The following is a 26,020-nucleotide window of genomic DNA, read 5'->3' as shown; positions in this document are numbered from 1 at the left end:
AATAGAGATAAAGAATAGAACGAAAAATGCCAGAGACGGGGAATGGTGTGGGGGAGGGGGGAGGGAGAGGAGAGTAGTTGGTTATGGGAGCAAACATATAGTTGGATAGAAGAAATAAGTTATAATGTTTAATAACAGACTAGGGTGACTATACATAGCAACCATATTATGTATATTTCAAAGTAACTGGAAGAGAGGTCTTGAAATGATACCAACATATAAAAATGATAAACACTCAAAGTGATGGATACCCCAATTACTCTAACTTGATCATTACACATTCTTTGCATGTAACAAACACTCACATGTACACCATCAATATGTAAATTAATGTACACCATCAATATGTAAATTAATGTATACCATCAATATCTAAATTAATGTACACCATCAATATGTAAATTAATGTATACCATCAATATGTAAATTAATGTACACCATCAATATGTAAATTATGATATATCAATAAAAGAAAAAACATTTTAAAAAATATTTAACAATATAGGAAAAGGTTTCTGATTTAAGTGAAAAACAAGTTACAACATGATATACCCCTAATAAAAATTTTAAATGTTTTCTATAAGTTAGAATTTATATTTTTATGTATAAATAGCAAAAACTACTCCAACCTGGGTAACAGAGTAAGACCCTGTCTCAAAGGAAAAAAAAGAAATAGGAAAAGCATTTTCATTTTTTTCAACAAACATACTGGAGTGTTAACAGAGGTTGTTGTCTCTGAGCATAGGATAGTAGGAAATTTTTATTTCCTTCTTTATACTTTTCTTTGTGGTTCAAATTTTCTTCAGTGAATAAGAACTACATTTTTAATTGTAAAATGTAACAATTATCCATACTTTTAAAACTTTTTTTTTTTGAGACAGTCTCACTCTACAGCCCAGGCTGGAGGGCAGTGGCCCGATCTCAGCTCACTGCAAACTCCACCTCCCAGGTTCAAGCGATTCTCTTGCCTCAGCCTCCCAAGCAGCTAAGACAACAAGTGCCCACCACCACGCCTGGCTAATTTTTGTATTATTAGTAGAGACAGAGTTTTACCATGTTGGCCATGCTGTCTCGAACTCCTGACCTCAGGTGATCTGCCTGCCTAGGCCTCCCAAAGTGCTGGGATTACAGGAGTGAGCCACCACACCCAGCCAAAATATCTTTTTCATTTCATATTTGGGAATTGATTCTAGGACCATTCTGCCTTGCTGGACAAAATTGATACCAACTTGTGTCTCTTTGCATGCAGTAGGTATTTGCTATTTGTATTGATTAATGAATGGGGAGCATGGAAGGAATAAAGATGCACAGAATCTGCTCATTCTCCGGGAAGGGAAAACAAAGAGAGGAAAGAATTTTCTCCAGCTTCAGTTAGTTGCTACAGTGCAGGATAGTGGGAAAAGATGTAAAGCTATGGAATCTAAGAGCTAGACTGCGAAAGGTGGCTCACACCTATAATACAAGCACTTTAGGAGGCCAAGGGGAGAGGATCCCTTGAGCTCAAGAGTTTGAGATTAGCCTGGGCAACAAAGAAAGACCCTACCTCTAGAGAAAATTTTTAAAAAAATTAGCCAGGAGTGGTGGTGCGTCGCTGTGGTCCCAGCTACATGGGAGGCTGAGGCAAGAGAATCGCTTGAACCCAGGAGGTCGAGGCTGCAGTGAGCCAAGATCGTGCCACTTTACTCCAGCCTGGGTGACAGAGTGAGACTCTGTCTCTAAAAAACAAAAACAAAAAAGAAGGCCGGGCACGGTGGCTCATGCCTGCAATCCCAGCAATCTGGGAGGCCGAGGAGGGTGGATCCCCTGAGGTCAGGAGTTCAAGACCAGCCTGGCCAACATGGCGAAACCCCATCTCTACTAAAAATACAAAAATTAGCCAGGCATGGTGGCCGGTGCCTGTAATCCCAGCTACTTGGGAAGCTGAGGCTGGAGAATCACTTGAACCTGGGAGGCAGAGGTTGCAGTGAGCTGAAATCGGGCCTCTGCACTCCAGCCTAGGCAACAGAGCAAGACTACGTTTCAAAAAAAAAAGAAAAAGAATCTAAAAGCTTAGCTTTGAAGTCAAAAGGAGCTGAGTTAAAATCTTGCCTCTATCACCAATTAATAAACCTGAATAAACTTGGACAACTTATGTGACCTCGTGATCTCTCTGCTACAGCGCAGAATTAAATCTATACTTCCCAAACCTGGAGAGAGAGGCAGATCCCACAAGGAAAGCACTTACCATGGAGCTGCGCGGCATACAGAAAGCACTGGATACATGTTGGCTGTCATTTTCGTTACTGTTGTTACCATTGTTATCAGTAGTAGCTGCTGCATCATCTCAGCTGCTCTCCCTTCCTCCTTCAGGTTCTCTCCACTCCCAAGACCCTAAAGGTTAGTAATCAATCCATGCTAGGAAGGTGAGACCAGCCCCAGTCTCCACTGCACCTTTTTTTACTGGTAATTCCCAAACAGCTAAATGTCCCGATGATCAATAGTGGACTATATGAAACATTTTGCACCATATAAAATGTCTTTTGAAGAAGATACCATAACTCAGACAAAGGGGACTTTCTTCAGCTCGAGGAGAAATTCTCATTTATTTCCTTCCCGCCTTCCAAACTCCCTAGCTATTTAAGAAATCCAGAGCAGGGCCGGGTTTGGTAGCTCACGCCTGTAATCCCAGCACTCTGGGAGGCTGAGGCGGGTGGATCACGAGGTCAGGAGATCGAGACCATCCTGGCTAACATGGTGAAACCCCGTCTCCACTAAAAATACAAAAAATTAGCCGGGCGAGATGGCGGGCGCCTGTAGTCCCAGCTACGCGGGAGGCCGAGGCAGGAGAATGGCGGGAACCCCGGGAGGCGGAGCCTGCAGTGAGCCGAGATCGCGCCACTGCACTCCAGCCTGGGTGAAAGAGCGAGACTCCGTCACAAAAAAAAAAAAAAAAAAGAAATCCAGAGCAAATTTCCTGAGCTTTAAGCATTTTGCAAAACAAAGTGGCCCTACACATGTAAGGCTTTTTCAAAAGCATGAAATAAGTGATGCCAGCTGTTAATACGTTTAAGTAAATGTCAGCCAAAATTGTTAAAAATAAAATAAGCTGATCACCCTCAAAGTACTTTTGTCCTTTAAATCTTCACAGTACACTAATGTAGGAATTACTCTTCTCCGCAGATAGAAAAAGGAGGCTGAAAGAGTAAAATTAACTGAGTGGCCAAAAAAGCATTAATAGTAATAATTTCTGCCACTGTTCTCACTTATTTGTGGGATCTAAAAATCAAAATAATTTAACTCACAAAGATAGAGAGTAGAAGGATGGTTGCCAGAGGTTGGGAAGGGTAGCAGGGAGGGGGGAGAGAAGATGGGGATGGTTAACGCATACCGAAAAAATAGTAAGAAAGAATGAATGGGTCCTACTATTTGATGGTACAACGGGGTGACTGTAGTCAATAATAATTCAATTATACATTTTAAAATAACTAAAAGAGTATAACTGGGATGTTTGTAACACAAAAGATAAATGCTTGAGGGGATGGATATACTACATTCTTCATGATATGACTATTATGCATCACATGCCTGTATCAGAACATCTCATGTACCCCATAAATATATACACCTACTATGTACCCACAAAAATTAAAAATTTAAAATAATATAATTTGGCAGGTCACAATCATTCACGCCTGTAATCCCAGAACTTCAAGAAGCCAAGGCAGGTGGATCACTTGAGGCCAAGAGTTCGAGACCAGCCTGCCCAGCAGAGTGAAACCCCATCTCTACTAAAAATACAAAATACAAAAATTAGCTGTATCCCAGCTACTCGGGAGGCTGGGGCAGGAGAATTGCTTGAACCCAGGAGGTAGAGGTTTCAGTGAGCCAAGATCGTGCCATTGCACTCCTACCTGGGCAACAGAGCGAAACTCCATCTCAAATAATAATAATTATTATTTCTGCCACTAATAATATCTCTTGTTTTTTTTTCTTTTTTGAGGCAGGGGGCAGGGTCTTACTCCTGTCACCCAGGCTGCAGTGTAGTGGCGTGATCATGGCTCACTGCAGCCTCAACCTTCCCAGCTCAGGTGATTCTCTCACCTCAGCCTGCAGAGTAGCTGGGACTACAGGTGCTTACTGGGGTTTCACCACGTTACCCAGGCTGGTCTCAAACTCCTGGGCTCCAGCAATCTGCCCTTCTTGGCCTTCCAATGTGTTGAGACTACAGGCATGAGCCACCACACCTGGTCATCTTTCTTGGTCTTACTTAGCCTTACCCGTTTCATCTGTAAAGTGGGGATACCCAGGGGCGCATCAGAGAAAACATTCAAAACATGGTACTTACTATCATTATTATTAAGCAGTCACTATGTGACCGGCTCTGCACAAGGAGCTCTCATGTTAACCTCACAACAGCCCTATGATGTGGCACTATTATTATTCTCATTTTAAAATGGGAACACTGAGGTTTGGAGTAGTTTATTAACTTGCTCAAAGTCCCAGGGATAATATTTCATTGGTCCCCTCTGTCACCCTTCTAATCCGGTGCTCTTAACTGCTAGTGGTCTCTCTCTCTCTCTCTCTCCCTGTCTCGCCCCTGTTCTTCTGTAGCTAGGACAGTAATGGCAACATCTGGGGCTCCTGCATTGCAAGGGGTGGCAGAGCAATAGGAGGTGAGCTATTCTTCAGTAGGTGGTCTGTTTACAGCTTGTTTTCAGGCAAACAATTCCACTTTTTCAGTGAGTTGTTTACCCTACTCTTAGTTAGTGCTTAGAAACCCAGGTCAGGTTCCCAGGTGTTGTGACAGAGGGGGCCCTCAATCGGCAGACACAGGAGAAGGCCATGTAAAGACAGATGGAGAGATTACAGTGATGCTACCACAAGCCCAGGAATGCTGACAGCCACCAGAAGCTGGAAGAGGAAAGAAACAGAATCTCCCCGAGAGCCTCTGGAAGCAACACCTGAATTTCAGACTTCTGGCCCCCAGAACTGTGAGAGCATTGTGAGAACACGAAATGGTTTAAAGACACCACATGTGTGATCATTTGTTATGGCAGCCACAGAAAACTAATACACCCTGGTTTCCCATATTTGAGATGCAATCAGAGGGAACAAATTTATCTCCAAAGAGTAACTGACAGTGACCAAAGATCATTCATTCTTGAAATATAAATTAATAAGACCTAAAATGGTACAAGGGAAGGAAGCGAACATTGAGCACTTACCATGGGGCAGGCACTGTCCTAAGCACTAGCCTGTATTATTTCATTTAATCCCCACAACAACCCTAGAAGTAGATACTATTCATAATTATGTGAAGCTGGCCAGACGCAAATTGGATTAGAGGTTGGAAGCGTCTTGTTAAGGAACTGGGAGGCCTCACACCTGACTTAGAAATAAACGTATTTAAATAACAGGCAGTTTAGTAGATAGAGGTGCAGCCATCAGAGCCAGACTACCTGGATATGAACCCAAGAACTTCTACTTACCAGCCGTGTGGCCCTGGTGACGGGGTCACATAAAGTTACATCACCTTACATTAAGTTATTGTGAATATCATTTGAGATGAAACATCGAAAGCACTTAGCACAAAGCCTGACAGATAGCAGTTACTCCACAGGGTTCAGCTATTACTGTAACACACATACTATTATGCACACAGTTAACACTTAATGTATATCTGCTATGATTATCATCATTAGTTGGATTAAGACCTAGGTAGGCCTTAATTTGGAAATCTTTCTTGGTTTCTTCCAGAGAGCCATGATCTCTTTTCTGTTAGAATTAAAAAGACCTCCTTGGAAGATGGAAATTTAAAATAAAAGCTCTCAGAATGTAGGCAAAAGATGGAGCCAAAATATAAGGCATAAAAACTACTGGCAGAGGCCAGGTTCAGTGGCTCATGCCTATAATCCCAGAACTTTGGGAGGCCAAGGTGGGAGTATCAGCTGAGGTCAGGAGTTCGAGACCAGCATGGCCAACATGGAGAAACCCCATCTCTACTAAAAATACAAAAATTAGCTGGGCATGGTGGCATGTGCCTGTAATCCCAGCTACTCAGGAGGCTGAGGTAGGAGAATCGCTTGAACATGAGAGGTGGAGGTTGCAGTGAGCCGAGATCGTGCTACTGCACTCCAGCCTGGGCAACCGAGTGAGAGAGTGAGATCTGTCGCCAAAAAAAAAAAAGTACTGGACGTACTGGCAGGGGAGGAGGTGGTCCTTTAAGCTTTTCAACTAATATTTAATAGACAAACCCAATTTTAAAGTTACAAAATAAATAAATATAAAGATAGTCACAGCCCTCAAAATGCCACAATATACTGGGGCAAAAGTCACTGATGTTAGGTAGGTGGGATAATGGGAGGTTAGGAAAAGGGGAGAATGGTTTTCCTAAAAAAATAATAAAAAGAAAACAAAGTTAAAAAAAATCTTACTGCCAAGAAATCAGTAGAAGCTTTTGTCATACTATAACAGACCTTTGTTGGAAAACTTGCTTTTTAGTTTATTCTTTCATTTATTTAACACTTATTAAACATCTAATAAGTAGTTCCTGATCAAGTTTTATTATCCAGTGGAGCTGTATACAAACAACAGAAATACAAAGTAGGAAGATTTGAGTGTCACAGAGAAGAAACAAAAAGGAAGAGATGGGCTAGGCACGGTGACTCACGCCTGCAGTCCCAACACCTGGGGAGGCCAGGCAGGAGGAAGGCTTGAGACCAGGAGTTCCGGACCAGCCTAGGCAACATAGTAAGACCCTGTCTGTACAAAAAATTTAAAAATTAGCTGGGCATGGTGACACACACCTATAGTCCCAGCTGCTTGGGAGGCTAAGGCAGGAGGATTGCTTGAGCCCAGAGGGGTAAGGCTGCAGTGAGCTGTGATCATGCCACTGCACTCCAGCCTGGGTAACAGAGGGAGAAAAAAAAAAAAAGGAAGAGATGTTCACTGTGGATTTCCAGGGCAAGCGCTAAACCAGATAAGCACCTAGATCTCTTCTAGACACTGTAAGGCTAATTCTAGACTGCCATCAGTCACATACCACAGCTTCCGTATACGAAGCCTTTCTATTGGCTGGTTTTACTCTATACTGATGTTATTGCTTTACTTGAATAAACCAAATATATTTTACTCATGTATTTTGTTTATTGTTTTTCTGCCTCTGCCAGAATGTAAGCTTCCTGCTTGCTTGGCTTGGTTGCATTCTAAAACAGTGCTTAGCTCACAGGAAATGTTCAATATGTACTTGAATGATGAATCAAAACACAATCTCTACTGAGGCACTCAGCTTTACAGAATGAAATCCAGATGGTCCTCAAACGTACCCATTGACACAGAATGTTATCTGTTTGTGCTGCTTTCACAAAATACCTGAGACTGGGTGATCTATAAGTAATAGCATTTTGTTTCTCACAGTTCTGGAGGCTGAGAAGTCCAAGATAAAGGGCTAGCAGGTTTGGTGCCTGGTGAGGGCTACTCTCTCTGCTTCAAGACATCACCTTATTGTTGTGTCCTCATGTGGCAGAAGGACAGAAGGGCAACAAGAGCTAAATGCTGTGTGAAGCCCCTTTTATAAAGGCCTTACTCCCATTTAAGAGGGAAGAGCCAGCCAGGTGTGGCAGCTCATGCCTGTAATCCCAATACTTTGGGAGGCCGAGGCGGGCGGATCACCTGAGGTCAGGAGACCAGACTGACCAACATGGAGAAACCCCATCTCTACTAAAAATACAAAATTAGCCGGGCATGGTGGTGCATGCCTGTAATCCCAGCTATTCGGGAGGCTGAGGCAGGAGAATCACTTGAACCAGGGAGGCGGAGGTTGCGGTGAGCCAAGATGGTGCCATTGCACTCCAGCCTGGGCAACAAAAGCAAAACTCCATCTCAAAAAAAAAAAAGGAAAAAAAAAGAGGGAAGAGCCCTTACCACCTAATCACTTCCTAAAGGACCCACCTATTAATACTATTGTTTGGAGATTAAGTTCCAAGAGGGGACAGAAACATTCAAACCATAGCAGATGCTACAGAAATGCCCCCACAAGGGCATCAACACTCACCTCGCCTCCTCATTTTCTAGGAACAATCCCACACTCCTCCATCAGTAGCTATGGGCCCCTGGCAGCAATGTTTGCTTTGTATGACCTTGCTTTCCTGGTCTAAATTGATTGGGTGGAATAGACATGTGACCTAAGGTTAGCCAATCCAATTCTCTTTTCTGGGATTGAATTTTGCCTTTGTAAGAATAGAGAAAGTTTGACAACATGACCTCTAAACTCCTTCAGAGATCCAATGAAAAGGAAGGAGAATCTGTATAAAATTACAAAAGTCATGGTGGAAAATCTGGACAATACAGTAAAGCACAAAGAAGAAAATAAAAATCACCTATTTTTCAGTGTAATAATGAAAAATGAGGAACAACTGACATATCCTATAAGAAACAGAGAAACTATTAATAAACTATGGTACATCCATAATAGGCAGTGGCCAGGAGTGGTGGCTCACACCTGTAATCCCAGCACTTTGGGAGGCTGACGTGGGTAGATCACCTGAGGTCAGGAGTTCAAGACCAGCCTGGCCAATATGGTGAAGCCTCGTCTCTACTAAAAAGACAAAAATTAGAGGCCGGGCGCAGTGGCTCACACCTATAATCTCAGCACTTAAGGAGGCATAAGCAGGCGGATCATGAGGTCAGGAGATGGAGACCATCCTGGCTAACACGGTGAAACCCCATCTCTACTAAAAATACAAAAAAATTAGCCAGGTGTGGCGGCACGCACCTGTAAGCCCAGCTACTTGGGAGGCTGAGGCAGGAGAATTGCTTGAACCCAGGAGGCAGAGGTTTCAGTGAGCCGAGATCACACCACTGCACTCCAGCCTGGGCGACAGAGTGAGACTCCGTCTCAAAAAAACAAAACAAAACAAAAAATTAGCTGGGCATAGTAGCAGGCACCTGTAATCCCAGCTACTCTGGAGGCTGAGGCAGGAGAATTGCTTGAACCCAGGAGGCAGAGGTTGCAGTAAGCTGAGATCACGCCATTGTACTCCAGCCTGGGTGACAAGAGTGAAACTCCATCTAAAAATAATAATAATAATAATAGGCAGTAAGGTCAGGGAAAGATTTACAAACCATATTGTTAACAAAAGCAAGACGTAGAACAGAATGTGTAATGTGCTCCCATTTATGTATTTTTAAACCCGTGTGTTGTATATAAAGGCCTATAAGAATATAAATTATATTGGTAGTCATAGTTACCTCTGAAGAAGGGAGAGTTGAAGAGGAACTTTTGCTTATTACATGAAACATTTTGTAGTATTTGGATGTATTATGATGATACTGTATTCTTACAGTTACTTGTTTAATTAAAGAAAAATGCAAAAATTATAAAAAGATACTTGATAAGAAGTAGAAGTGACTAACATTGGAGATAAGGAAACAATTTAGGAACTGTGGCCATTGTTCAGATTTGAGGGGATAGGGTCTGACATGGGACAGAAGGAAGAGTGAGAAACACATAAATGTGTAATAGATTTAGGGTATAAAATTGAGACTTGTTATTGATTGAATGTAGTGTGAAAAGGAGGAGGAGAGAATGTTCAGGCTGAGAGGCAAAGCACTTCCATAGCAAAGTGTGGGTTTTTTGGCAGGGCATGGCGGCTCACATCTGTAATCGCAACACTTTGAAAGGCCAAGTTGGTGGCGGGTGTGGAGGCTCACGCCTGTAATCCCAGCACTTTGGGAGTTCGAGGCGGGCAGACCATGAGGTCAAGAGATTGAGATCATCCTGGCCAACATGGTGAAACCCTGTCTCTACTAAAAACACAAAAATTAACTGGGCATGATGGCATGCACTTGTAGTCCCAGCTACTCCGGAGGCTAAGGCAGGAGAATTGCTGGAACCGGGAAGGCGGAGGTTGCAGTGAGCTGAGATCGTGCCACTGCACTCCAGGCTGGTGATAGAGTGAGACAAGAAAGAAAGAAAGAAAGAAAGAAGGAAGGAAAGAAAGAAAGAAAGAACGAAAGAGAAAGAAAGAAGGAAGGAAGGAAGGGAGAAAGAAAGAGAAAGGAAGGAAGGAAGGAGAGAGGAAGGAAGGAAAGAGAGAGAGAAAGAAAGAAAAAAGGAAAGAAAGAAAAGAAGGAAAGAAGGGAGGGAGGGAGGGAAAGAAAAAAGAAAGAAAGAAAGAGAAAGAAAGAAAGAGAGAGAGAGAGAAAGAAAGAAAGAAAGAGAGAAAGGAAGCCAAGTTGGGAGGATGGCTTGAGCCTGGGAGATTGAGGCTGCAGTGAGCCATGACTGTACCACTGCACTCTAGCCTGGGTGAAAGAGGGAGACCTTGTCTCAACAACAACAACAAAAAAAGCTTGGGTTTTGGAATTAGGCTACCAGGACTCAAAACTCATCTCAGTTAAGGAACATGGGACCAGTTAGTTCACGTCTCTGTGTCTGTTTCCTCATTTGTAAAGTGGAGATGATAATATTATCTCCTAGCTCATAGAGTTTTTGAGAATTGATTCACATGAAGTGCTCAGAACTCTGCCATCACTTAATATATGCTGGTTATTATTGGGATGACTCCCAATATAATTACTATCAGTATCGTCATCGATTTTGTCATCATTATCATCATTAGGACCAATCGTAGGCCCTTAGCTTAAATGACAAGCTAGAAATAGATGAAAATAGGAAACGATTTAAAGCAAACCCCAGGACTGTTAGAGAAGAAAACGGAGACCAACAAGCGTTCACAAGCCTCACTAACGCGGCTAAGTAATAGACTGCATCAGGAAGAGTAGTGTTGAATGAAACCGCCTGGCAACTTAGACAAGCGTGAGTTGTTTTTCTATTTGTTTGGTTGTTACTGGTTTTTCTGGTTGTTGTTTTGTTTTGTTTTGAGACAGAGTCTCACTCTGTCCCCCAGACTGGAGTGCAGTGGCACTATCTCTGCTCACTGCAAACTCTGCCTCCCAGGATCAAGCGATTCTCCTGCCTCAGCCTCCCGAGTAGCTGGGATTACAGGCGCCCGCCACCACGCCCGGCTAATTTTTGTATTTTTAGTAGAGATGGAGTTTCACCATGTTGACCAGGCTGGTTTCAAACTCCTGACCTCAAGTGATCCTCCCACCTCGGCCTCCCAAAGTACTGGGATTACAGGCATGAGCCACAGTGCCTGGCCGTCAAGGGTCAGTTTTAAAGGAGTTTGCATGGATAGCTACATTTTAGAACATAGAGACACTAGTTGAGTCTTTCTCCTCTTCTTAAATTTGTTTTCAAAAATGGATACATAAAATATATTATGTATATATATTTAGCATACTTATTGTAATGAATTAAAACATTAAGCCAAAGCAAAGGTCCCCCGAGCAAACACAGCTTTATTTCCTGCCCCAGATTGCTTTTTCTATGTTTAAACACATATGTATCACACATCAAATACCTAACTGGAAGGATGTGATCAAAATACAGCTTTATTGGCTGGGCACAGTGGCTCATGCCTGTAATCCTAGCACTTTGGGAGGCCCAGGCAGGCAGGCCACTTGAGCTCGGGAGTTAGAGACCAGCCTGGGCAACGTGGCGAAACCCTGTCTCTACTAAAAATACAAAAATTAGCCAGGTGTGGTTGTGTGCGCCTATAGTCTCAGCTACTTGGGAGGCTGAGGTGGGAGGATGGTTTGAACTCAGGAAGTTGAGGCTGAAGTGAGCCGAGATCACACCACTGCATTCCCGCCTGGGCTACAGAGCCAGACCATGTCTAAAAAAATATATATTAAGCTATGATATATATAAAAATATATAAGATAATAAAGCTATATATATAGCTATATATGTCTATATATATAAATATACGTGCATATATATATAGCTTTCTTACTGTCTTCCACCACCTCTCTAAAATTTATTCAGGTGGTGTCTTAGTCCGTTTATGCTACTATAACAAAATACCTTAGAATGGCTAATCTATAAACAACAGAAATCTGTTGCCTCAGTTCTGGAAACTGGGAAGTCCAAGATCAAGGCACCAGCAGGAACTTGCTCTCTCAAGCCTCTTGTATAAGGGCACTAATCTCATTGGTGGGAGCAGAGTCTTCAGGACATAATCATCTCTCAAAGGCCCCACCTTTTAACAGTATCTTGCCGGGAAGGTTTCAACACATGAATTTGGGGGGACCCAATCATTCAGACCATAGCAGGCAGGATCATCTCATTCCAGCCCTAGAGAGAAATTCTGGCAGACCCAGGCCTTTTCTGCTTCAGAAATTAAAACGTCCATTCCAACATGTGAATCCACACTTAATTTCCAATCAGATCTTCTTCTCTTCTCCAGCTGAGGCCGCTCCCTATCTTGCCTTTCTTCTCTGTATCCTCCACTGAGTTTGGTGGGCAGCTTCTGACCCCTCCTGCGCAAATGCATTGAGAGGGGAACATGAGAAGAAAGGAAGAGGAGAACCTCAGAAAGGTCTGGACAGTGCAATACCACAGGCTGTCTCTGGTCTGATAGAGACCAGGTCTGTCCTGTGGGCCACTCCAAGGGGCCTTTAGAGGTCACTCCCAACGGTGACTCCCATGAGGTGTTGATGTGCTGCTCACAGTCACCACTCTCTGCACCATTGACTCTTGTCATGGGGGCTTTCTTACTCTCAGGCAGAAGGACCAAAATGAATCCAGAATTTCTTTCTCTTTTATATGGCTCATCTCTGCTATAAGGGAATCACTCCCATCCCCTCACTCCAGCAAAATCTGGGAACACAGTAGATCCCAACATGGCCACCTCCACTCTGCAGTCACGGGTAACCTGAGCTAATCAGGCGTGTCCAGTCCTTTGTGTCTCTCAACCACCTGGGACCATATTTCAGGCTCCTCAAAATGGCCCCATGCTTGAGGGAAGGGGGTAGAAATTGCCCTCAACCTACTCACAAGACGTCTTTCTCAAAAACATAAAAATAAAAAAATCACCAATTCTCATTTTATTCTCTAATTCTTTTTCTTTTTCTCCACAAGAGTCCAAATTGCAATTTTTTTTTTTTTTTTGACAGAGTCTTGCTCTGTCTCCCAGGCTGGAGTGCAGTGGCACAATCTCGGCTCACTGCAAGCTCCGCCTCCCGGGTTCACGCCATTCTCCTGCCTCAGCCTCTCCGAGTAGCTGGGACTACAGGCGCCCGCCACCACGCCCGGCTAATTTTTTGTATTTTTAGTAGAGATGGGGTTTCACCGTGGTCTCGATCTCCTGACCTCGTGATCCGCCCGCCTCGGCCTCCCAAAGTGCTGGATTACAAGCGTGAGCCACCGCGCCCGGCCATTTTTTGTATTTTTAGTAGAGACAGTGTTTCACTGTGTTTGCCAGGATGGTCTTGATCTCCTGACCTCGTGATCCACCCGCCTCGGCCTCCCAAAGTGCTGGGATTAAAGGCGTGAGCCACCGCGCCCGGCCTGCAATTTTTTTTAGCATTGAATTTTACACTTGATTTCTTATTTTGAGACAGGGGTCTTGCTGTGTTGCCCAGGCTGGACTTCAACTCCTGGGCCCAAGTGATTCTCCTGCTTAGCTTCCCAAATAGCTGGGACTGTTGGCTATCACGCTCAGCTCTAATCCTTTTTAGGATTTGAGATTTATCCTCAATCTAACTGAGAAGTACGAGAGCCGGGGAGTTCTTTTGTAATCATTTCCTGTGTATATTCTGTACCAGTGGATGTGGCTTTGAAATTTACAGTCTATTATAGTTTGATGTTTCAATCCTGAAATTTTAACATCCTTTAACATCCTTTTACACATACACACATAACTTTGTTTTGTATGCTTTGTATGTTTTACATAATGGGATTATCTTATACCTGCCTTTTAACTTTTCTTTTTCTTTTTCTTTTTTTGAGATAGAGTTTTGCTCTGTGGCCCAGGCTGGATTGCAGTGGCATGATCTGGGCTCACTGCAACCTCTGCCTCCTAGGTGCAAATAATTCTTCTGCCTCAGCCTCCCATGCAGCTGGGACTACCGGTGAATGCCACCATGCCTGGCTAATTTTTGTACTTTTAGTAGAGACAGGGTTTCACCGTGTTGACCAGGCTGATCTGGAACTCCTGACCTCAAGTGATCCATCCACCTCAGCCTTCCAAACTGCTGAGATTACAGGCGTTAGCCACCGCACACGGCTATATATATATATAATATTGTTATATTAATATATATTATATATATAATTTCATCTAAACTTGTATCTCAGAAATTCTTATCAGTAAGTGTACTTGATTTCATTTATTTATTACTCTCTTGGATACTGGTGGCCCCAATTCTTTACACTGGCAGCAAAGATAAGCAAATTCTTCCAGCAGGCCAAATTTGACCCCACACTTGATGAGCGTGGTGGACACAGAGGGTTTTTTAATGGCATAGGAATGTTTTATGCTTCCCACAGGACCCACTACCCTCTATTGCCACCGATTAATATTACCTTCCTTGTACCAGGAGGAAACCATTTGTGACTTCTCATATGTAAGATCTTCTAAGGGCAGAAACGCAATCGTCTTTGTATTAACCTCCCCGCCCACCCACACCCTTTCCATCGGGAGCCTCCAGCCAAGCTCAAGCTTTCAAAAAGGCGTGAGCTAATTCAATCATCCTTGCCGCTTTTTGCTCCTCCAAGCTATAGAGGGAGACAAAAACCGCGGAGGCGCATTGGAGTCTACTGAAGGCCGCTCCCGACGTGCGCGTCTTTACGTAGACGTCGGGGGCGGAGCCGTGCTGTGCGCGGTGACTGGCGGCTGCACTGGCGGCAGCTGGAGGTGTAATAGTGCGGGTAGTGGGTTTGGAGAAGTTCCGAGGCGGTGGTGGCGCCGGTGAGGACAAGGATAGCGGAAGCGGGCCCTGGGCTTGTCGCTCACCATGCCTACGGTGGAGGAGCTTTACCGCAATTATGGCATCCTGGCCGATGCCACGGAGCAAGTGGGCCAGGTGAGTGCGTCCCCGGGCGGCCTGCAGGGCCGGGCGCTCCGCGGCCTTTCGAAAGCGCTGCCCGCCGCGCTCCCCGGGCCGGGCGGGGGCTGCGGCTTCATCCTTTTGGGGGCTCCTAGCCTCCTCGGGCCATCTCGTCGGGGTGGGCCTCTGTGGGAGTGTAGACTCTGGCTTCACCAGGGAGACCGCGGTCCCCAGGGTTCCAGGCTTCCCTTCCTCCCTCCCCCAGCTTTTTCTCACCGTGGCGTGACCTAACTCAGCCCGTTCAGGCTCACGTTAATTCTCTTCACGAGCTTTTCTCTACAGGATTCTCTTAAGCCTTTCTCCTTTTCGGTGGAGCTCAGTGCTTCCAAGATTAGATCGGGAGTTTTCTTCATGAGGTCAAGATGTGTTTTTTTTTTGGGGGGGGGAGGCAAAATTCTGCTACTAATTGAAGAAGAGTTAGTTTAGGAGACAGAAGTTTGTGAGAAACAGAAGAGGGACTCTTTGGTCCAGACTTTGATGCGGGCTCACGGTTTCATTTATTCAGTACATTTTTTGAGCGCCGAGCGCCGGAGATACAGATGGAAAGGTCCGCGCTCTCCCTGAATGTACAGTTAGGAGGGAGTGTAGTAAGTGATAAATAAGAAAGATAGGCATTGTGAGGCCCGGCGCGGTGGCTCACGCCTGTAATCCCAGTACTTTGGGAGGCCGAGGCGGGCGGATCACGAGGTCAGGGGTTCGAGACCAGCCTGACCAACATGGTGAAACCCCGTCTCTACTAAAAATACAAAAATTAGCCGGGCGTGGTGGCGCGCGCCTGTAATCCCAGCTACTCGGGAGGCTGAGGTGGGAGGATTGCTTGAACCCGGGAGGCAGAGGTTGCGGTGAGCCGATATCGCTTCACTGCACTCCAGCCTGGGAGACAGAGCAAGACCCCGTCCCCCAAAAAAAAAAAAAAAGTTTTTTTAAAATTTATTCTTTTTAATGAAACATGTTTGAAGAAAATAAAACAGGGCTGGGCGAAGGAGAGTATGAGAGTGCAGCTCTGAATGGAAGAGCTCTCTTGCGATGCTTGCCCCCGATACACAGTTTCTCAGCAGTGTTGAATTATCCATACAAGTCATTTGTTCCCTGTATGAGTTTTCAAGTACCGGAGTACATTGAACTTGATAAGTGGCTGGTATGTGTGTTCTTGGGAAAAGAACCAGGCTCTCCTGGAGGTAACCTTGATCATTGTTTTAGAAATCCCACATCATAGCTTTTCAGTGCTTAGAACTTTGTGATTTTTCTGCTTACGCATCCCTTCTTGGAGAAAGTGGAAGATTCTAGTCTATTAACAGTCGTGGGAGTAACTTTCCCGTTCCCTTTTCTGAACATAATTCAAAAAGGACCTTTCTGAGCTGAACGAAAAAAAATTTCATGTTGGAGATTTATCGTAGCTTAATCTAGAATTGTGAATATACCAGTTTGAAATAGCAAATGACTTTTTTTCCTTCATTCCCTGTCAGTAGGGAATTTCACTTTTATCAGTGAGAAATGTATACGGATGTTCTGCTGTACATGTGGATAGATTGTGTAGGTCTGTTGTGAACGAGGAATATTCTGTTCATTAAGAACATAAAAACTGCCAGGCACGGTGGCTCACGCCTGTAATCCCAATTCTTTAAGGGGCCTGGGTGGGCAGATCAGTTGAGGTCAGGAGTTCGAGACCAGCCTGGCCAACATGGTGAATCCCCATCTCTACTAAAAATACAAAAATTAGCCAGGCGTGGTGGCGTGTGCCTGAAGTCCCAGCTATTTGGGAGGCTGAGGCAGGACAATTGCTTGAACCCGGGGGGTGGAGGTTCCTGTGAGCTGATATTGGGCCACTGCACTCCAGCCTGGGCAACAGAGCGAGACTCCATCTCAAACAAAAAATTAGAAAGAAAAAAAAAGATACAAACTGTGTGTGGTCAATCAGTTTGAATTTGTTGTTCCTAAAAAGAACTAGTAGTGAAGATATTCTCAGTCGCATAATTTATCTGTGACTTAGTTGGGTAACTTTGTAGCAAATTGTTCTACCTACGTTTGACTTTGTTGCATATCAGTAGGGGGGATAGGGTGAAAGCTAGAACAGTGGTTGTGTCAGGAATCCTTCTAAGAAACCTTTGAAACCGTATACATAATGCTGTCCCATCCCCTACTCTAATTTTGAGAGTTGCTTGCATTTCCTTCTCATGTCATCTTTATAAAAACCAGATTGAATTGAGAGTTCTCCCCAAGGGGTCAAAATGTCTTTCACAGCAAAAATCTACTCTTTATTTAGTAAGGGTACTTAAGAGACAAGTTTGTGAAAAACGAAAAAGGATACCTTTGTCTACACTTTAATGAAGACTCCATGTTTTATTCCGTACATTTCACCTACCATGTACCACACAACCGGCTGGACACTGGAATTTAACACAATTCCCTGTAGGTTATGGGTGATCAATGCGTTCTGTATTGACAACTGTTAAGCAACTATTTAAACAGTATCTCTGCATAATGAGATGTAGCGGTTAGCTCAGGCAGCTCAAATATTGTGAATTTTAGGAGAACCGAAGATAATGCCTACTAATTCTGCTCTGTTGGGTTATACTTCTCCCCTTTTAAATAAGATGCCTAAAATCACTTACTAAAAAAACAGTAGGTTTTAGGATATTGCTTGTAATTTTGACTAACAAAGGCAGAAGCCAACTTAGTAGAGAGGACACCATTTCACTTGTTTTTAAAGAGAGAAGACCGTATTCATGTTCTTGATGTAGCAAAGCCTGATTTTCATGTCAACTAATGAGAGATTTATGATCACTACTAAGTTTCCTGGCAAATACTGTCTGGATACTTCTGAGACTGCATTCAAGTTTGTCAGTCTTGACTTCCTTCTAACTTTTATTTTGATTATCAACCTTCACCAGAGAGGTGAGCACTACAGTTCTGATTGCTGCCACTACAGACTGTTCCCTTCCCATTATTGTCAATACTCCTTTCAGAGTAGTGTCTTCTAAATATATAAGGGTAAACACAAGCCCTCTGAGGTTTTATCGGCTAATTTCCCCAAAGCAGATCAAATCCTCTTTTTGAACCCCTTGGCACGATGTACTTATTAATAATACTTAAGACTTGTATTTTATTTTCTTATTTCTATAAATTATAACGTCTCAAGGGTTAAATCCTTTTATGTATGTATGTATTTATTTATTTATTGCTTCTCTTCTTGCACTGTACCTGGCCCTTCAGTAAGCATTTCTTTTTCATAGTTGAAGAAGTGTATTCAAAGAAGGAACAGAGAAACCATTTACAAAAGAAAAGAAAAACCATTTACATAGATTATCTCTAATGGATAAAGGGAACTTTATCATACACACACATACATACATATATGAGCATGTATATTCTAATAAGCAAACTGCAGATGACAGATTCTAAGTGCAGAATTATTTAATACCTCAAATCTTCCAGTCCTATCATCTTCTCATGTAACCCCCATGTTCTGCCTATGCGTTCATCCTGCCTTTCCCCCACTCTGCCTCTGCTGCTCCTTCAGGTCTCACTCTTCTCTTGTGGGCTCCTTTGCCTTTCTAATCTCCTTTTCTACTGCCCTCTGCCCAGGGCTCCTGACTAGCCATAATAGAGCAAGCTGTGGCCCACCACTATTTAAAATTCTGTTTCAAATTATTATGAATCTACTTATTTTAAAATATAGATACTTAATTTTATATTATGTAGTCAAAATCTTAAAAGTTAAAAAATGTATCTGACACCTGTTAAAGGACCATGGCAGTCGGGCTGATAAGATCTATATAATGCTGAAACCCTGATTCCTCCTATTCTCTCAATCATTGAGTACACTAGCTTCGCAGGGTTGGCGTGTAGGCCTCTTGGACTTTTATTTCATGAAATACCACTCTTGTAGTAGTGTTTTTTGTATGATTAAGCTAAAACCACTGACCAATCAAGTTCGTAATCCCTCAAAAATATGTGGAAATATTTATTTCACTTCTCTGAGCTCTAGTTTCCTCATCTAAAAGATAGGAATAGTAGTAACACCTATTGTGATATAGACAAGGAATCACTCAGTCCCTGGTAGACCTTCAATAAGTATTGTTAATGATTCCTTTTTATTTGATTCCAGATTTATTTTTTTCTTGGCAAAAGGAAGTTTTGTTTTAAGCAGGGTTTTTTTTTTTTTTTTTTTTTTTCATTTAATTTTGGACAGTGTAAGGAGTTTCTTCAAATGGCTTTATAAGTAAGTTTGAGTTAAAGGAAATTAGATTTGTGATACCCTGCAAAAAGTAAAGGTGTCAGAACAAACTTTGATTTTATGAAGCCTGCCTAGAAGTCTGAGGCAAACCACAGGAATGTAAAGTGGTAGAAAAGTCAGCATGATTTCTTTTTTTAATGTTTGCGGTGAAAAGTATGTCATACACCTTTCTTTCTTTGAGACAGGGTCTTGCTCTGTCAGGCTGGAGTGCAGTGGCGCGACCACAGCTTACCACAGCCTCTAACTCCTGGGCGCGACCATGGCTTACCACAGCCTTTATCTCCTGGGCTCGAGTGATTCTCCTGCCTCAGCCTCTCGAGTAGCTGGGACTGCAAGCACACACCACCATGCCTGGCTAATTTTATATTTTTTGGAGAGACAGGGTCTTGATGTGTTTATAATACACTTTTCAGTGATGACTCCTAAAGACTGATATATCTACATTTCATGAAGAAGCTAACCTTATTCACAGAAATTTCTGTTACTTGGGAGTTGTTCTGTAACTTTGCATCCTGCTTTATTTTTTCACTTAACATAGCATTATCCACAAAAAAGAATCACTGTAAAATAAATTTGGTAATTCTGTAGTTCATTGGATATTTATTGGTCATTCCCCGCTTGATGGCATGAAGTAAGCTCGTGTCTAAAGCACTTAGAACACTCCTTATACATAATAAATACTATACTGTGTATACGTTTGGTCAAGATTATAATTTTTAAGTTGTTTTTCCAGTTACTAAGTTTTATTCATATGTCCAAACAATATATATGTGTAGTCTTTCTGTATTTTTTACTGTTATTTACCATCTTTATCAGTGTCATTTCATAAAAGGACTGGTTTGGAGGCAAGTACTTAAGGAGGATTGGGAACTTATTGATTCCTCCCATTATGAGTATTTGAGGGAGAGCATTTGTGATTTTTTTTTTTTTTTAAGGAAACATGAGCTTTGAGTGTATTGTTCCAATAAAAGGTTTAAACATGTGACATCAGAGTCTGTCTTAATCCAAAATGGTCTGGCTATATGGAGTGAATTGTCACGGCTTTCATATACTGCTATGAGGTAAAATTAAACTGCACTTCCTAACATTGCTGGAATTGCTAAATTTCTGGAATGTGTTCCCTTCACCTTCTTCAAGGTGCTAATTAGAAACAGGTAAATTTTTGTTTAAGTAAATACAGTGCAATTCTTTGTGAATTCTATGGTATTCATTATGATTTATTTATTTATTTGTTTAAGATAGAGTCTCACTCTGTCACCCAATCTGGAATGCAGTGGTGCGATCTCAGCTCAATGCAACCTCTGCCTGCTGGATTCAAGGGATTCTCCTGCCTCAGCCTCCTGAGTAGCTGGGATTACAAATGTCTGCCACCACGCCCAGCTAATTTTTGTATTTTTAGAGAGAGGGGGTTTCACCATGTTGGGCAGGCTGGTCTGGAACTCCTGACCTCAAGTGATTGCCCACCTCGGCCTCCCAAAGTGCTGAGATTACAGGCATGAGCCACCACACCCGGCCATCATTACAATTGTTTTTTTTTTTTTTTTGGAGACGGAGTCTCACTCTGTCGTCCAGGCTGGAGTGCAGTAGTGCGATCTCGGCTCACTGCAACCTCCACTTCCCGGCCTCAAGCAATTCTCCTGCCTCAGCCTCCCAAGTAGCCTGGATTACAGGCGCACACCACCACGCCTGGCTAATTGTGTTTTGGTAGAGACGGGGTTTAACCATGTTGGCCAAGCTAGTCTTGAACTCCTGACCTCAGGTGAGCCACGTGCCTCGGCCTCCCAAGGTGCTGGGATTACAGGCGTGAGCCACTGCGCCTGGCCCATTACAAATTTTTCAAGCATGATCCAGTCACAAGGCCAGAGTTAATAATCACTAGAATGAAGAAGTATTGGTATATTAACAAACACATTTGCTTTTTCCATTTAAAATTAGACTCATCCGTCTCCCCCAACTCAAAAATAAACCAAAGATGGAGGGAGAACGGAATTGGGAAGATAAGTGTCAGTTTAACCAGTAAACCTCCAAAAATCAGCCTTATTTCTTAGCCTGTGTAAAAATTTAAAGCACACTCTAACATGTTTGTTATGGTCTTTTACTTAGCCTCCCATCCTTCAAAATCATGTGTCTTTCCTGCTTTATTTTTTATTTCAGCATAAAGATGCCTATCAAGTGATATTGGATGGTGTGAAAGGTGGTACTAAGGAAAAACGATTAGCAGCTCAGTTTATTCCGAAATTCTTTAAGCATTTTCCAGAATTGGCTGATTCTGCTATCAATGCACAGTTAGACCTCTGTGAGGATGAAGATGTATCTGTAAGTTTATGAATGACACTTTATAGCAATCTTTCAGATGTTTCTGTGTGTGGCTAATACAATTGGAGTAACAATCTGATATATCAGAGTACACAATAAAATACCACAGTATGGTCTGGCATGGCATCACACCCAGGCTTAAATTTACATATGATAAAATGTATTAGCCTTTTTCAACACCTTTAAATTATGAAAAATGCATAGAATCTCAAAATACTTAGTTTTGCTTATCATTTATCCACTGTTAAAAATGGATTGTGGCTCACATCTTGTTTCACAGATTGTTATTCATTGTGCATATGAAATTAGACTGTTTTTAATCAATTTGTGCTTACTTGGATATTTAAATTATTAAGTGTTACATCATAAAATGTAGTTTCACTACCCTTATATATTTTGCATGGCAGAAAAATGGTCTGTGTAATAAGTAAATAGGATTACTAGATGAAAAAGAAATAGTTTTTGTTTTTTTTGGGGGGGGGGGGTGTGGAACAGAATTAACCGGTAATATTTCTGGCTGCTGACACAGGTTCCTAAGAATACTCAACCATTAGCTCTTGTCTTTTTGATGAAACAGCGAATTGCCAACATTTCATGCAGAATTTACTGGATATAAACCCTATACGTTTTTTGCTTTTTTAACAGAGACAGGGTCTCACTCTGTGGCCTAGACCGGAGTGCAGTTGCACATCCATAGCTCACTGCAGCCTTGAACTCCTGGGTTCATGCATTTTTTTCCACTTTAGCCTCCCAAGTAGCACAGGCCACCCTTCCCAGCTGATTTTTAATTTTTTTGTAGGGTCTTGCCATGTTGTCCAGGATGATCTGAAACTCCTGGCCTCAAGCTATCCTCCCACCTTGGCCTTCTGAAGCATTGGGATTACAGGCGTGAGCCACCTCACCTGGCCCGCTGTACGTTTTATGTAAAAATCGAATAAGCCAAGATCAGTATTTGGAATTAAACATGCAGAATATAGCCACAAATGTTGTATTTAGTAGTCAATACTGAAAATTCTAAAGTAAACAGTTACTAGGTATAACATTGCCACAGTAGCCATTTTTAAGGAATACTATATTATAAGCCCATAGGTAGTAAAAACCTAACAGTTGCATATAATTAGCATATAAATAGTTTATATATATATAAAATATAATCTCAAATCTGTCTCCTTCAGCGAGACATTGTTAACATCCCTTTTTATATTTTATTCTGTGTAATTTGAATATTGGAGCAAATATTTTTATTTTTATTTTATTTTATTTTTTATTTTTTTATTTTTTTGAGAAGGATCCTCACTCTGTTGGCCAGGCTGGAGTGCGGTGGTGCAATCTCGGCTCACTGCAACCTCCACCTCCCTGGGTTCAAGCGATTCTTCTGTCTCAGCCTCCCAAGTAGCTGGGACTACAGGCGTGTGCCACCACGCCTGGCTAATTTTTGTATTTTTAGTACAGACAGGGTTTCACCATATTGGCAAGGCTGATCTCAAACTCCTCACCTTGTGATCCGCCCGCCTCGGCCTCCCAGAGTGCTGGGATTACAGGCGTGAGCCACTGCGCCCGGCCAATTGGAGCAAATTCTTTTTAAAACTGCTAGAAATCTGCTGTTTTATATTTTTGTGACTCATATGCCCCTAATGATGGCTTCTCTGTGGTTTTAGTTTTCTTAAAAAGTTGAGTTTGGGGCTAGGCATGGTGGCTCATGCCTGTAATCCCAACACTTTGGGAGGCTGAGGTGGGAAGATCACTTGAGCCCAGTAGTTCGAGAACAGCCTGGGCAACATAGGGAAACCCGCCTTTAAAATTAGCCAGGCGTGGAGGCTTGCGTCTGTAGTCCTAGCTACTAGGGAGGCTGAGGCAAGAGGCTGTCTTGAGCCTAGAAGGTCAAGGCTACAGTGAGCCATGGTTGCACCACTGCACTCCAACCTGGGCAACAGAGCAATACCTTGTCTTTTAAAGAAAAAAAAAAAAAAAGAAAGAAAAGAAAAAGCTGTTTGTTATTTTAAAGGTGATAGTATTTGGTTAATTTTTGTTTGAAATCATGCCCAGATTCGACGTCAAGCAATTAAAGAACTGCCTCAATTTGCCACTGGAGAAAATCTTCCTCGAGTGGCAGATATACTAACGCAACTTTTGCAGACAGGTAAGGGATTTTATTATTACCTTTTTCTCTAAATATATATCTTCTTTCTGAAATGTTGACTCTGTTTTTCGGTTTTAAATGGGGTGCAGGAGAGCTGGAGGTCCTACCTCTGATAGAGATTACATTTCATACTTTCATTCAGTAGTTAAAGTGTAATGATTTCTGGTTATCTAATTCCTGGTATTGTTTTGTTTTTAATTCCGTTACGAAGGTGTGATGACTAGATTCTTTTGGGCATTTTGATGTATCATAATTTTTCCCCCAATTTCCTGTAGTTTCCTAATTGTAGCATCTTAATAAAAGTTTTTCAGGCATGCCAGATCGGGTTCTCAACTTATAAGGAACATGTATCTTTTTGGTACTTGAGGGAATGGCTTAAGGTATAAGTTTCCTGTCAATGTAACCTTGAGAAACTATGTTGAATCAAGGTTGAAACTGAAGCAGATGATATTTTAAATTTGTTTTATATTCATTATGCCACTTTTTCTTTATCCAGATGACTCTGCAGAATTTAACCTAGTGAACAATGCCCTATTAAGTATATTTAAAATGGATGCAAAAGGTAAGGCCAGTTCTTATTCTGAATTGTGTTTGATGTCTTACAGAATCACAAAGTTAGGTGTTACTCATTAAGAATAAACTCTAGGGTTTACCCAGAGTTCTATTTCATAAAAATTCTAAGTATTGTGAAAAAAGTCTCCTTAGGTCAAGATGTTTATGACTAGAAAAACTAGCAGAAATAACTGCAAAAACAGATCACATTGTTCCATTAGAAATCTGTTGGAAGAACTCCCTTTGACACTTTCAGGAAATTCTTCCAAAATACCTGGGTTTTATTATTAGTAATGATATAAAAGGAAAGTCATGCTCAAGCTGACTATGTCTTCATGAAGAAAGCACTCTTATGGTTCAGGCTGTAGAAATTTCAGACTACTTTTAACTAGTAATTAGGATGATATTTGGGAAGTTCATTAACTTATTTGAGAAGAAATACTGTAAATTGAGTTAAATGGGAAAACACCATTACACTATAGAATTGACTTGCTACAGGCAACTATTTTGTTTTGCAGGGACTTTAGGTGGGTTGTTCAGCCAAATACTTCAAGGAGAGGACATTGTTAGAGAACGAGCAATTAAATTCCTTTCTACAAAACTTAAGACTTTACCAGATGAAGTCTTAACAAAGGAAGTGGAAGAGCTTATACTAACTGAATCCAAAAAGGTGAGCTTTGGTCTTCATTTGGTGGAAATTCTTTAAAGCAAAAGAGCATACTTGACATTGGCATCAATGTTATATGTGGCTTATGTATAAAATGATATATCATATATCCCATTAGAACCACCATAGAACTTCTAAGTTTTTCTTAGATTGAATTTCGCACTTTTGTCAGTGCTAATGATGAATCAATTTGGTAATTTAAAGGAATCCGATTACATTTAAACTTTTTGTGGTAGTGTACTTAAAATGTGTGCAACCTCTGCAAATCACCTCCTTCAGGAAACTTTCCCTAAGTCCTACCCCTCCCTTCCATTTTAGGATACTCTCTCATAGTATTTTATATCATTTCAAAATGAAACATATTATCACATCAAAATGACCTGTTTTCACCTTAGCCCTTGAAACTATCTGCTCTTCAAGGGTGAGACCATGGTTGTCTTTGCTCCCAGCATCTAGCATAGTTGTAGATGCTAAGATTGGCAAGGTGTGTCACAATTAACTTTTCACTCATCTTAATGTGCCAAAGTTTGGGAATAGTTTACTTTTTTAATATGTTACAGAAGATTCAGCATTTTATCTAAAGCATGTGATCACTGTTATGGTTCAGGCTTTAGAAATTTCAGACTACTACTACCCACTTCCTTATTGATAAGATTATTTTTCAGTGAGAAAAAAAGTAGATCTTTAGCTGGGAGTATCAGACTATTTTACCTATGCCCCAGCTTGTAATCTGGTGGAGTATGTCGTGATTGTGAGCTCTTTTGGTCCATGAATAGAAAGATTTAGACCCACTGATATGGAAGATTTATCATGAGACTTGCAAGGTATCCTATTTTATATACAACAATTACCATATTATATGAATTAGGCTGCTTTTAAATATAGGAAACAATCCGATTCAACAGTTTGCTACAGAATTTTTCCAACCATTTTTTAAAGTCACTCCCCTAAATAGCCAATTTTTTAAATATTTTTTTTTCTTAACTGCTCTCCCATGAAATTTTAATGCCACATATACACTGTATATCTGTTTATGGTACTATATGTATATCTGTGCTTTGTACGTAAAAAAGTAACATTTTCTAAGAACAAATTTTTGCCCCCTTGGAGAATGTGTGGTTTACGCTGAAGCTCAATTGACTGAAGCTAGAAGTTGCCTTTTCATCAGTAT

At 41.8% G+C, this 26,020-nt stretch overlaps 1 protein-coding gene across 3 annotated transcripts in view; it reads left to right on the top strand.

Annotated features, from left to right (window-relative positions):
• Positions 1-14,701: 14,701 nt before the first annotated feature.
• The window catches only part of API5 (apoptosis inhibitor 5), a 37,134-nt gene continuing 25,815 nt past the window's right edge, over positions 14,702-26,020 (top strand). For all 3 annotated transcript variants that reach the window (XM_032166232.2, XM_032166231.2, XM_032166230.2), the window contains exons 1-5: positions 14,702-14,913; positions 21,329-21,490; positions 23,537-23,630; positions 24,127-24,192; positions 24,701-24,852. In XM_032166232.2, coding sequence (XP_032022123.1) covers positions 14,845-14,913; positions 21,329-21,490; positions 23,537-23,630; positions 24,127-24,192; positions 24,701-24,852 — 543 coding nt within the window. In that variant the 5' untranslated portion in view covers positions 14,702-14,844. The remainder of the gene's footprint in view (positions 14,914-21,328; positions 21,491-23,536; positions 23,631-24,126; positions 24,193-24,700; positions 24,853-26,020) is intronic.

This window comes from Hylobates moloch, unplaced genomic scaffold (genome assembly GCF_009828535.3).
Source record: "Hylobates moloch isolate HMO894 unplaced genomic scaffold, HMol_V3 SCAFFOLD_11, whole genome shotgun sequence".
Taxonomy (NCBI): Eukaryota; Metazoa; Chordata; class Mammalia; order Primates; family Hylobatidae; genus Hylobates; species Hylobates moloch.
The sequence above is the reverse complement of the archived record's forward strand: the minus strand, read 5'-3'. Positions and strand labels throughout refer to the sequence as shown.